The sequence below is a fragment of the Neolamprologus brichardi genome, chromosome 14 (genome assembly GCF_056152115.1).
Source record: "Neolamprologus brichardi isolate AB-2024 chromosome 14, ASM5615211v1, whole genome shotgun sequence".
Classification (NCBI taxonomy): domain Eukaryota; kingdom Metazoa; phylum Chordata; class Actinopteri; order Cichliformes; family Cichlidae; genus Neolamprologus; species Neolamprologus brichardi.
This window is the reverse complement of record NC_142117.1, coordinates 15,171,494-15,185,241: the sequence shown is the minus strand read 5'-3', so window position 1 is coordinate 15,185,241 and position 13,748 is coordinate 15,171,494. Positions and strand designations below refer to the sequence as shown.

At 39.5% G+C, this 13,748-nt stretch overlaps 1 protein-coding gene and 1 long non-coding RNA gene across 3 annotated transcripts in view; both read right to left on the bottom strand.

Moving 5' to 3' along the window:
- Positions 1-340: 340 nt before the first annotated feature.
- Positions 341-13,748, bottom strand: part of veph1 (ventricular zone expressed PH domain-containing 1) — a 100,661-nt gene continuing 87,253 nt past the window's right edge. For both annotated transcript variants that reach the window (XM_087850876.1, XM_087850877.1), the window contains 3 exons: positions 6,031-6,167; positions 3,341-3,394; positions 341-3,025 (listed from right to left, as the gene is read on the bottom strand). In XM_087850876.1, the coding sequence (XP_087707002.1) occupies positions 2,843-3,025; positions 3,341-3,394; positions 6,031-6,167 (374 nt within the window). In that variant the 3' untranslated portion in view covers positions 341-2,842. The remainder of the gene's footprint in view (positions 3,026-3,340; positions 3,395-6,030; positions 6,168-13,748) is intronic.
- LOC148098841 (uncharacterized) lies at positions 10,486-13,571 on the bottom strand. The gene is made up of 6 exons (XR_015719976.1): positions 13,495-13,571; positions 12,268-12,341; positions 11,942-12,060; positions 11,722-11,849; positions 11,541-11,635; positions 10,486-10,836 (listed from the first exon to the last, which is right to left on the bottom strand). It is a non-coding gene; the product is annotated as an uncharacterized LOC148098841 (long non-coding RNA).

Here is a 13,748-nt window from a genome sequence, read left to right as displayed (position 1 = left end):
TAATAGATAGATAGATAGATAGAATAGAGATTTGGAAACTAAGCCACCATGGCAGCACTGATAGCTGATATCGCTACTTTAACACAACTCTGGCATACATGTTATAACACATTCTCTTTAAACACAAATCAACACTGTTCAACTAAAAAGAGCAAGAGCTTTATGAAACCTTTACAATACAGCAGGTCAGCAGAGGTGCTGAATATAATAATGATATCTAATAGCATAACACTTTGTCTCAAATGTAGTCAGGAAAAACTTTTATATAGCACCAAATCACAACAGCCGCCTCAAGACACTTTATACTGTAAGGTAATAAAGCAACCCTACAATAAAAACCCCAACAATCAGACAACCCTGTTGAGCAAGCTCTTGGTGACGATGGGAAGGAAAAACTCCCTTTTAACAGGAAGAACACCCCAACAGGACCAGGCTCAAAGAAGAGCAGGCATCTGCAGCTACTGGTTGGGGGTGATTGGTGGGAGATGGGACAAAAAGGCAAACTATCAATGTGAAAGCCAGAGTTTAATAATTATTAGTGATTAAATGTGAAGATAGTGGTCAGAAACAAGATGGTAGGCTGTATCCATCCTGATTGTCAGCAATCAGAATCAGTAGGACCAAGAATATCCAATTCCTTTCTGTCCACAGTTTCTTGAGATGCTGCCGTACCCCAATGAATATAAATATTCATTTTTATAAAAACTTAAGTGCAGTCATGGGGGAATACCCCACTGGCTTTATGGCCCAAAGTCATGTGTGTAAGTAGGTCATAAGGAAGGAAGGAATAAAAATGTGAGGGAGAGACATGATGTAAATAATATGATTTGTAAGCAGATGCAGGTCAGCTCTGCTGTGCGTGTGGTGGTGGTGGGGGTAACAGGGACAGCTAAAAGTACAAACAGGGGTAACCTGACCTGGTGGGAAAGGCTGTGTTATGGCTTCATTTACACAGCTGACAGGGTTTTAGCCGAAAGACCGACGAGAGAGAGCTCGTCTGTCAAACGAGTTCAAATTAAGACCACCTTTAGCAGCTTTAATGTTACATATAACTTCAAAAAGTGCTAAGGCAGCATTCACCTGTGGGTAGAGAGTGTGAATACCTGTCTGTCAAAGTTCAATTGGATTATAGAAAGGTGGTGCAGACTATCAGTTAGAGCCAATTTAAACACTCACATCTTCACTCTTTCTTCATCCATCCGTCTCAATTTTCAGGAAGAAAAATAAAAATCTAATGACACATTTCCCCCCAAAATAAAATAATAAAATCACACAAGTTTTTAAACCCAAACCCGAGGAACAGGCCTGTTCTAAAGTAAGCCAGCTCACCTCCACTCTCTCTCTCTCTCTCTCTCTCGCAGAGTCATCAAAAATCAGTGTGACTGAACTGGCAACCTTTCTAAATCCACAAGGAAACCACTCATTTGCTTCAGTGATTTCTTAGAAACCTGTGATCCAAACTCCACTATTAGGCAACAGCTGTGCTGACGCTGCTCCTGGTAAAACACTGGAGTGGATTGCTGCAGACCTCTCTCGTTTGAAAAAGGCTGAGATAGCGCCTTCCGTTCGGTTACCGTGATTGCAAAAGAACAGAAAGTGACCCCTGCGTGGGGTCTTAAGGGACTTGCCTCATAAGCCACTTTGGTACAAGGGCAGAAAAGAAAAACAGCGTCACAGATTTAAGTCGGGTTTGTGAGGAGGACTGTTTCTGGCATGGTTTTCTTTAAAAAAAAATACATTCTTGTTTAACAAAACTAACAGACTTCTGTTTAGTAAAGGAACAAAAGACTCTTAAACAAAAGACTCAACCAGTCCCCCTAGAGGCCCGTTTAAGCTAGAAAAAAACCCGGTTAGTGATGAAAAAAACAGAATACAGCAGGATACATGACACAAAATGAGTTAAACATATCCTATTATTGGCCCTGTTTGACATTTGAGGAAATATGCTGTCCCTGGTTGCCACCCCCTTACCAGGAGTTAGTCATAGCCAGACTAGTCAAACTCAAATTCCAGTCTTTACACTAAGTTTTAGCTTCATTTTACTTGACTCACACAGCTACATGAAAGCAGCCTGAATCATCTCTTCCAGTTCTTGGCAGGAAGGTGACTGCATATATCCCAAAGTGCTGAACTATTCCTTTAAGATCACTCACTCTCTCTTTCACACACACACGAACACACACACACACACACACAAAATTCCAGTATCCAATGTGCTCCCCATCTGCTGTCCATTAGGCTCGTTTTTCATCCTTCCTGCTTTCCAGAGGAACTGTTCAGTCTCATTATTGCTACAACTCCTTATGAGGTCTTTGCTTTGATGAAGTCTTTATTGTTGAATACTACTCTGGACTCTAAATGCGTTATTAAACGGAGAAATCCCAACTTCCCACTGATGCCTGCTTCGTTTGCTTGTAGGAGCAAAGCGGGAAAGTCAGGTGACATCTGAACACGTAAAACAAACATTTGCTATCGCTGATGGCGGCCTACGCGTCGAGAAGCATGGCACAGGGGCAGGTTGGTTTAACGTAATGGTAAATACAGGGAGTCGTGTTTTTAATACGTAACCATCCTTCATTAGTCTTTTATTGCTGGTTTAATGTCTAAAAATCCTTTTTCTTATTTGCGCTCCATCATTACTACGACTGAAGACAGAGCTGGTGGTGCTATTGACAAGTTACTAGCAGTGCGCTTAGTTTTTCTTCTCAGAGTCACCTGCTGGGGTCTTTTTTATCCCCCCGTCTTGTAAATGCTTACAAGAAACAAATATTCTACATGTGGAAGTCAGCGTACGTTTGGCTGCGCGTTCGCGTCCCCGCCGCCGTCTCGGTCGGTGCTGCTCTCACAGGTAGGTGGTGGTCTCTCTGTTCTCCCTCTCTTTGGCCTGAGCCACAGCCACGTTGATGCACTGCAGCCACTCTTCAGCGTGTTTCTCATCCTGAGCCTTCAGCACGTACGTTTTACTGTCGGTGAAGATCTCGAAGGCGCGCGGCAGACCCCGGTCCCGACGCTTCTTGGCTACCACCTGCAAACAGAACAAGTGGGTGGGGAAGATTAATAGACAAGACGACTTCATCATCTAGCTCGTGGGGAGGAGAGCTGCTGTCTTTTTAAAAAAATGTGTTTTGGCTTCATGTTGGTTTCTTCTATCATATTTATAGTAGCTTATTTATCCTTGTCAAGCTGATCTGCTTAGCTCTGAATCCTGGGAAGAGTTTAGACCTTTAGGTCAGATGATATAATAGCTGCAAACTGACAGAGGTGTAAGTAGCGCTGATGGTGATCAGTGGTGAGGATATGGGTAAGTGATGGAAGGGTTCTGAGGGATGATGACAGTCACCTTGACGCTTTGCACCTTGCTCAGCTCAATCGGGATGTCATCCAGCTCATCCTTCTGTGGGGAGGACACACAGTGACTTTAAATACTTTACTTGGAGATAAATAAAATACAGGGTGTATCGCAAAGAATCAGAAACTGATTTCAAAGTGCTTTAATTCATCTGTAACGATCAAACACATCCTGCTAGTAAGAGGAGATTCGCAAGGTTGCCGGTAGGTAGAAGTGGCCGGCTCTCCTCCCCCTCCCATCAAGTCTCAGTCAATATGGCGACCGTGCAACAGAAAGCATTCTGCTCCTGACAGCTGTGCAGCGTGATTTATATTCTGCCAAGTATTGTCAAATGTTCAATGTCCATTACTTAAACACAAATATTGCCCTTTGAAGTCGGCTGATTCTCTATGACACACCGTGTACTTAAATGGCAGTTTCCTCTCTCTTCTCGTGCACGGTAAACCACAAAAGGACACTAAACTGACATTAGACGTTAGATTAGATAAGAAAAGATGGAGTATTTTCTCTGCAATGCAAATAAGTAGAAAGCAGCATATAAATAAAAAGCTTGACTATTGTCTGAAAGTTCACATCTGAAGCGACCCGGTCTTCGTCCAGCGCAAAAGTTTTCTTCTTGGGTGATTTTTGCTAGGAGCTATTCATATCAGGGTGCTAGGAAATGTGTGAAGAAAACCACACAGAGGTAGCCTCTTAATTTTCTGGAACAACAGTTTTTCCTAGTGTTGCTTCCAGGACCCACTACCTCAGAATAATTACAGTTCACTGGAATTTCTACAGTCCTCCCACTCCTCAGTCCCCTCCTTTCTGTATTTTACCCACCTACCGTAATGGCCATTTGAATTGTATGAGCTGGTAAGTGTGTGTTTGTGTGCATATTGCAACACAGCCAAGTCTTCTTACCCCCATATTTGGTTAAGCGGTTACAACCACTTAACCAAATATGGGTGCAGACTCATGGCAAGTTACCACATCCTTTCTTTAGTGTGTGTGTGTGAGAGAGCTGAAAAGCTATTGGGGTCGACATGTTCACAGGCGGTGTTCTCTGCTGGGGATTCAAACAGACATTTGATTGATCTGAGCCATATGGAGGAATTTAAAATCAACTAAATCTGGAAAAAAGTTCACATCTGACCTCAGAATCAGCAGATTTTAAACATTGCATTAGGTTTACTCTATTTCAAGAAGCCATGTATCTTCATGCTATAAATATCTAGTACATAGGTGTAGTGTTAAGTTATGAAGACAGCCACGTGACGTGTTTTTCCAGATTAGGAAATGCTGCTGCCTGTGAGCTGTAAGCATGAATGAAACTTACTTCACTATTTTTTTCTCTGTATCAGCAGAAATGTCGTTGTTGCAAAACTGAGGCTGTACCTAATTTTTACCTACATTTTCATCTCGCAGCTGTTTTGGGAGGTATAGACATGTTAATTTGTGCAACAACGTCAGCTTTCACATGATCAGTCTGGCTTACAGAGAGTCTCGGGATCAGTGGATGATCAGAGTACCAGGTGACACACGAGGAACTGGAGGTTCTGTTCTAAAAGGTGGATGTGGACTTCATATAAAACACGACTGATGAATTTTGGCTGCAGAAAAGACGGCAAAAGGTAAACTGGATGAGGTGTGAGATACATGAACCTATGTGCTTAACCTCCACACATCCCAGCTGTTGGGCCATGAATGCATTTTAGGATGTGACTTCAAATCCACTATAACCAGTTTCTTCCTTCCGGCTACTTCCTTTTCGTTGCCACAGATTTCCTGATGCAATTTATGCCTTTACCCCAGTTTCAAAATAGGGTTTTTTCATGTGTCAACCACTACACTGTGGAGCCACAGACTCACACATAACCTATATGTAAAAATTCTCGTTCCTTTTACTTGTGCACCAGAGTACGATGCATGTCTGACAGTCAAAGCTGCCTGATCGTTCAGTACGAAGGAAATATTTTTTGGTCCTCGTCAGGAAAAAACGTCTTTCACAACATGCCAACCACCTCCAGAACCTGCTGGCAGAGACAGACAGGGCTCTGAGAACAAAGACACAAAACCTTCGCAATCTGCGGTGGCTGCAAAACAGCAGACTCCATTACCATCTGGATCCGAGCACAAAGACTTTTGTTTAAAGTTAGGAAAAAAACAAAAAGAAGCGGGAGAGAGATGAATATTCCCCTGTTTCCATAAACTCCTCTATGCCGTCCTCTAATTTGGAGAGCTGCTATTTTAGACATGACACTGGCTAAAGTCCAGATGACACTCGATCCCTGTAACAGTTTCTCCCGTGCAGATGACTGCCATAAACTGTGTTTGATAAAGCAAGGAGGGAGAGATCATATTTACTCAGATGAGAGTCAGTATTCCACGTTCAAGGCTCTTTCTCCTTGAGCTACTTGTGCATAACCATTTCTGCAAGTAAGTCATGTTTTTGTAGCATCACACTTTGGCTTTGCGAGTCCCGCCCCTCCCCCAAGAGTCCTTAGCAGGGCCAAGATTTGTTATAGCTGGATTCATCAGATGCTCCTGCTGAGGTGCCATTTCCACTGTTTCGTACAAATTCATCATGATTTAAATCACACGAGACATAGTAAGATCACTGAGAGCTTTATAAGCGAGAGGACGGGACCATGCGTAGGTGTATGTTTATGTGTTAGGGTTCATTTTCAGTGTCTACCTACCGATTTGCCTCTCCGGAAAAGGAGCTGATTTCCCGCCAAGGTGAAGTAGCGGGTTTTCCAGCGCTTAATGAACTTCCAGCGAACCTGCTTCTCTTTCAGCTTCCCCTCGATCAAAGGCTGTCCCTCCTGGTTTACGACTATAGATAGCACACAAACACACGACAAACGTAAAGGAAAGAATGAAAATAATTAATTAATTAATTAACAAGATATTATACTTATTATACTTTGCAATAAACCTAACAGGTCGGTCACTCTGATGTCCTCACAAGCTGGTAAAGCAGAATCAATGCTTCAATCAGGTAAAAAAAAAAAAAAGCACCAAGTTCGTGACCTATGCTGTCAGCAGGTAAGAGATGTTAGAGAAAGCTTGTCCGTCTAATAAGTCATGCAGAGGTCGGTATGGGTTACCAGCCAGCTGCTACAGCTGATGGAGTCCACACATTCAAGCTAAAATTCAACTGATCTCTTTCTTTCTGTTTCTGTCTCCATCTTCTATAACTCTCAAGTACTGTGCAAAAGGATCTGGGTGTGCAAACATACATGGAATTGCATTATATAAGGCATAAACACAGCGTACAATTCTGACAAGCTTAAAAGTCAAGTCTGAACTCTCTTAGGTGTGGTTTCTTGTAATATCTTTAAGCAGTCTTCACGAATAGTTCTTTAGACTTCTTGAAGGACATTCAAAGCTTTTCTTTAGATGCTGGCTGCTTTTTGTTAAGATGGTCCCACGCTGCTTCAACAATGTTGAGGTCTGGGCTCTGGGGAGGCCTGTTTATGACTGATTGTGTTTTTCTATTAAGGTATGTTTTTATCACATTGTGAGTATGTTTAGGATCATTATCATGCTGAAAAATGAAGCTGTTACCAATCAAATATTTTCTAGATGGTGGATCAGAATCTGATGGTGCTTTTCAGCATTCTTAATTTCAAGAGTTTCGACACGACCCCAAATACCACTGGCTGAAATGCAGCCGCAAACCATGATAGCGCCCCCACCATGCATTTTAATCACGAGTTCAGCTTCCCACTATTAAATGAGTATTATAATAGTGCAACAGGAAGTGCTCCCGAATCAAGTGCCTTCAAATACCAATCACAACCGTTCCCTGCATCGTGCAGGTTTCCAGGAAGTTAAATTGGAACCGACACATAACAGATATTGTGTTGCTGTGAGAAAATGACCTGGCAGGTTAAAGACCGTTTCAATCCCAACCCGACTAAATCAGACATCAGTGTCATAATGCACTGCATGATGTCTCTAAGTGTTCGCGCCTGCAGCGCATGTGTGCAAACAGTTCCTGTGTACTCTAAGCGCTGCGCTCCGTGGGCATGTTTTGGCATGTTCAGGTTTGGCGCCAGTTTAGAGAGAAAGAGGAGCGAACAGAGCGGCCCTTTGTATCCGCTATATCGTGGTTAAAAACAGATTAGGCAATCTGATCAGTGTTTGGAGTGTGGCCTCCATGCTGAGCAGATGACTCCTAAAGGGGTTTGAAACCAAACCAAACACACCACGAAAGGTCATGGCAACCCCAAATCAGAAGAGGGCAGGGCAGAAAGAGGGGCTTCTTTTCTGTTTCCACATTATTTCCTTTCTTTTTATGGACAACAGAGAAACCAAAGACAGCACTTTAAACACATTATTTCAGGCGTGATAACTTTTTACTGGTATTTAATAGTATGTTTTGACAATTTTTAAACAAAATAATGAAAATGATTTATGACAGCACAACAATATAGAAACACATTGTTACGCAGGGCTGTGGAACACCGATTACTGCAGTCCTGCCACTGTGGGCAACTAGGCTGAGTGCTTCATCTAACAAACATTTTGATTTTTAAAAAGTACTTTGATGCATAAATCCTCGTGTCTCATCGCTTCGCTTGGATGTAGACACCTGGAATGGTAACCTTTGTTGTCCGCCCCAGGCGTGCGCAGTGGCTTTCAGTCTTTCATCGGAGACACGCTGATGTCAAACGAGCAAAGACACAGCTAATAAAACACACACACACGCACTAAATCATAAGCAAACACAAAAAGTCCACAGTAATGTGCAGAAACAAGAAGGTTTTGCATGGAGCTGTTGTTTAGCTTGCTTTCCATGTGTGGTCAGATCATTTTAGTGCCAAACCTGACAAGACCCCCTCTGCATATGGCTCTTGATCAATCACTGCAATGTTATGGGAGTGACAGGATTTCAAAAATGGGAAATGAGTCATGTCTCCAACCCAAATGATTTCCAGAAACATCTCCTACAAACAACCCTAATTTCTCCCTCAGGCCTAGACATATATATTAAAAGAAACCCTCTACAAGCTCTGGAGTTAGCTTTTATAACGTGTAACTGCTTGATACTTTGATGGTTTGCTGTTCTTGGCTTCACGACCACACGATCAACTCAATATTAGGTGTGAGTAGAGTAGGGACACGTATCCTGAACACAAACGCAAAATCTCAAATTACTCACTGTGGTGTTAGCAATTCAGTCTCCATGTAAGTGACCCTATTAGAAGGCTTTAAATTATTATATATTATTACTAACTTATTGTATAATAATTTAAAGCTGTATCACCAACCACAAATGTCTTCTTATGGTTTAAATATAATTTCCGTGGAAAATGACATCACTAGTGGTTCCTGGAAATTCGAGCAAGGGTGAGTTAAAAAAAAAAAAGAGAGAAAAGAAAACAACAACAATGGTGCCAGTAGAGTCAAAACTTTCAGCACGTTCTATTCTCGTGAACCACCCAGGCATTACACAAACTGTAAACACAGAGGTGGTTACAGAGTCCAGAGACAAACGCTACGTCGCACACAGAGAAAAATAAAGATTTCACAGGACTCAGTGCGGTCAAGTGAAAAATATCCTGTGATTCGGTAGCTTGTAGAACCACTTTTAGCAACGATGACTTGAGTAATCGTTTTCTGTAAGAGCTTATCGGTCTCTCGCATTGTTGTGGAGCAATTTTGGCCAGCTTCTCTTTACAGCGTCGCTTCAGTTTATTGAAGTCTGGGTGCATTGGTTTATGCGCAGCTCTCTTACTGGAGCTTTATATTTTGGTGTTAAATCTAGATTATACCCCAAATCCCCTACAATGTGACCTGCACCATAATCTGACGTGCACCTGCCTACAAAGGTATCTACATGTCATGTGGACATTGCAATTGCTCTTTTCAGTACCATCGATTCCTCCCTTGCATTTCCAGCTACATTTTCGCCACATTTTTTGAATCATTTAGACAAAATGAGGACTATTTCTAAGGTCATGTCTCCAGGCCATGTCCCATGATTTTCTTACGTCTAAGGGATGTAAGAAAATTCCTGGAAAAGATGCACAAAGAAGTGGATTTTTTTATTTATTTATTGTTTAAAAGTCATCAACAAAGCTGAGCCCAACATTTTTATTTGTTTCTATCGGTCATGGTCATGTCAGTCGTGATCATTAACATGTAAAATGCAAGCATGAATGCTAGCAGTGATGGCACCTTGGTGGCAGTTATAGATAGGTTAATGCACAGACTCACTGCAGAAGTTCGATTCAGCTATTATCCGGTCGTTAAGTCTGACGTCACTAGCCGTGTCTGCACTGCAAAAACCCACCTCCTTAATACTAGATAAATACACTTATTTTTGGTGAAGTTTTGCTTAAAACAAGTGAAATTATCTGCCAGTGGGGTAAGTGTTTTTTTCTTATTAAGATTTCTTGAAATAAGAACAATATCCAGATTTAAATAAAGCTAAAAATAAGTATTTTACACTTATTCCAGGCAACAAATCAGAACATTGAAACTTAAAATAAGCTTTAACCACTTATTCTAGGGAACAATTAGATAGTTAAATCTTAAAATAAGCCTTACACACTTATTCCAAGCAACCAATCATGGCAATTGAAACCTAAAATAAGATTTAACCACTTGTTCTAAGCAAAATGTTGAAGAAATTAAATCTGAAAATAGGCATAAAACACTTATTCTAAGGAACAAATCAAGGCAAATAATCTAAAAACTAGTACATTAAATCATTTTAAAGATCTTAAAATAAGTTAAAAAATAATAGATTGTAGTCTAAATCTTCTTAAATTCAGTGAAATAATCTGCCAGTGCAGTAAGATAATTACACTTGATAAGAATTCTCAAAATAAGAAAGATAAAGCCAAATTAAAGCAGGCAAAGTATACTGTGTACATGACCTTTATTGGAAACAAACTCTCCAAACAGTAACAAATATTTCAGTGAATCATAGTACACAAAAATTTAAAGACTCATTGTAAGTGTAACATTGTTATTTTGTGTTCCTTTTAGAAGTGCTAAACCAGTTAGCTACTCAACATATAAAATGTAATAAAAAAGAACATTTGCAATTTTAAACACAATTTGCAGAACAGATGTGTTTAAAGAAAAAAGTACTTTGTATTACATTAATAAGAATAAAAAAAAGAATTCAAGTGTAAATTGCAACTTCAAAGCTATCAGGCAAAACCTTCCAACACAGACCTAAGTTACATCTTGCTCAAACAGCTCTACGTTTCAATAAACATTCCTACAGCCTGCCATGACTTTTTTGTATGAGCCTGTGGTGTCTTGCTCATGGATTTTGTCCTTTAACACTTCAGTCTAAATGACAGACAGAAGCGTTGCCACACATTTAGGATAGGTGAGATGCAGGGTGTAGTAGTATGCCATAAGATACAGCAAACCTTCTCCAAGGTCATCTGTGGTCAAATGTGGTGATGAGAGTGGTTCCAACTGCAATAAGACAACGGGACCCTTCAAAGAGCAGAACGGGGCTGACGCTGGATCTTCTGTTGGCAAAAGAAAAACAAAGACAAAAATTGTACAATGTACGGAGAAACTCCAAAGCTATCAGGGTAGTTCAAATACTTAACCACAAGTATGTATTAGACTTAGACTTAACTTTATTGATCCCTTTGGGGTGCACCCTTCGGGTGATACATGAATGATGACAACCATAGATCAGATGCGCTACAGACCATATTAATGTTATTTTTCTTTAGATTGACAAATACTGTATAGAAAAAAATAAAAATAATAAATAATATAAATAAATATATAAATAAATATATATATATATATATAAATATATATATATATATATATATATATATATATATATATATATATATATATATATATATTTATTTATTTATTTATTCATGCCATTGAAAAATGTAATAAATTCTGCCTCATCACCGTTAGGATTATGTCTTTACACACTTTAGGAAATGACAAAGATACTGCACCTGTGATAGTTAAATATGTAATTATGTCCATTTTGTTTTTAATTTCTTTATGTTTTTCTTTATTATTTTTATTGAAATTTTTTTATCTCAGTGTTTGTGCCATTTCAGATTTCTGCACACCTTTTCCAAATATAAACTACATTGTTGGAGGACTTGGCATGGATAAAAAGGCCATATGCCAAATAAACTGTTAAAGTGAAGGCTTTATGGGCATTATTTGATAACAAATATGAAGAAACACAGACCTGAAGGACATCAATCAGTGCTTCACTGGCATGTCCCATCTTCTTGGGTGGTGCAACTTGTGATGGGAAGAAAGTTGGTAGTGTCCTGAACAGGGCTATGAACAGAACAGGAAAGAAAGAACTAAATCAAATTTCAGTTCAATATTCAATATTATTGCCATAATTGTAATCTTTCACTTACAACTGTTGTCACCAGAACTGCTCCTTGGTGGCAAAAGCATGTTTGATCCACCACTTGAATCTGCATCATAATCTTCTCCCTGGTCACATGGTGAGATGTCCATGAGACGCCTTTTCTTTAGTCTCATCCTAAATAAGAAAACGAAAATAGTTATATTACAGGAGTCCTAAACAAAATGTGTCGTGCTAAGTGTTTTTAAATCAAAAGCGGCAAAACTTGCCTCTTTGTGAACTTGAGCCCACAACTGTTTCCTCCTCATAAAATTTTCAGGCCCTGGAAGCAGGTCCCTTAAATCGTCCCTACTGAGGGTGTGGAGCAAGACCTCATCTATGTCTGCAGCTGTAAATAAAAGTCAGTAACTTTCAGAAATGTAAAAGTTGTACAACAATTCCAAATTGTCATTTTGTCAAATACAATTAAATGTAATTTAAATATTTTATTGATCTGACAACATAAAACTGATTCTATGTACGATCACTGTCAGTGTGTGCAACACAAAATTCATTTAGACATTAATTTGCATAAATATGCATATGCTTGGCCTACCATTTAGAACCGAAAGGCTGCAATCATCCAAACCCTCCATGATTTACTGGTGTAGCTTTTGTCAGAACTTTTCCCTGAGGAAAGAAAAACATATGTTTGGGTCAAAAAGAAAAACTGAGTCAAGACACCACCTGCCATGGATCCAAAGTCTATGCAATCAGACACATGGATAAGGTGCAAAAGACAGACCAAGTAGAGCCTGTGTTAATTCAATGGTTAAGTCTTATAAAATTGCTCACTTAAAATTTATGACAAGGCTATTCCAAACTAGTTTTCAAACTAAAACTAATAGTGCCCAACTGCTTGTCAAATCATTCAACAAATGACCACAGCTCAGATTAGGCCACTTCATCCATAAGAAAAAATGTTACCTCGGTTCAGCAAGGTTAAAGTGACCTGATTGATATTAATAGTTTACAACATAAATAATTGGAAGCAAGTTCACATCTTCTCCAACTTACAAGTTTATATGATTAATCATAATCTGTCAGAAATGAGGCTTAAAGTAAATCTATAGGTAAAGATGTCTTTCATAAATGTGCATTATTTTTATTCCCTTGTGTTATCTTTAATTTCATTACCCAAACTGGACTTGCAAAAAATAGTAAAATAATAAAATTTGAATAAACTCATGTTGGTTAAATGTAATTTTGGTCATAAAACAGTTAACTCTTGATGACTTAAGTAAATCCTCATTTAAGTTAAATATAGATCTGTCCAACACCCCTGTCTTTTTCCATAACAAAAAACAGCATGGTAAAGTTATGAGCCCGATTGCGAGATTTGTCTCAAACCAGTATCGGTCCTCCCAAGTTGCACACACAAACACACCAAGCACAGTGCAGACAGAGAGCACGCGGCTTAAGAAGGAAAAAAAAAACACCGCAGCTTTTTATTTTCCGTGGGTGGGAAACACAAAACGGACTTTTGCAAAGGCGGATATCAACTGTAGTTCTTTTGTCATATAGCTATGTTAAGTATATTGAACACGAAGCTAAATTTACCTAACTAGCACCATTAATAATTTTAAACTATCACTGCATGCTAACAATTCAGCATACTGAATGAACTAAGCTAGCTAGCTGGCTGGCAGTTTTGGCTAACTACCCATTGGTAGTGAACTGATAATACTGACTCGGTAAAACTTAATATTTGACCACGACTGATGTTACTACAGTTAGTCAAAGCTAAAAGAACCCGAAATGTTTGTAAGCAAAAGTTAATTACCTCAACAGAATCCAGTCCGAACCTGCTCCCTCGTGTCCTCCGATTCAAACAGTGAGATAATGGACAGAGCCACTTGAGGGCAGCCAGGGGGGAGGTAGTGTTACACATTTTCGTCTGTGTAAAGCTTGTAAAACGTGAACATAACATGCATAATGAACCTGCATTCGAAAAACTAATTTTAACAAATAACCCATCAATTACTATGACTGTTGTAGTCGTCTTTACAATTACATTACTACACAAGTTAAATGCAG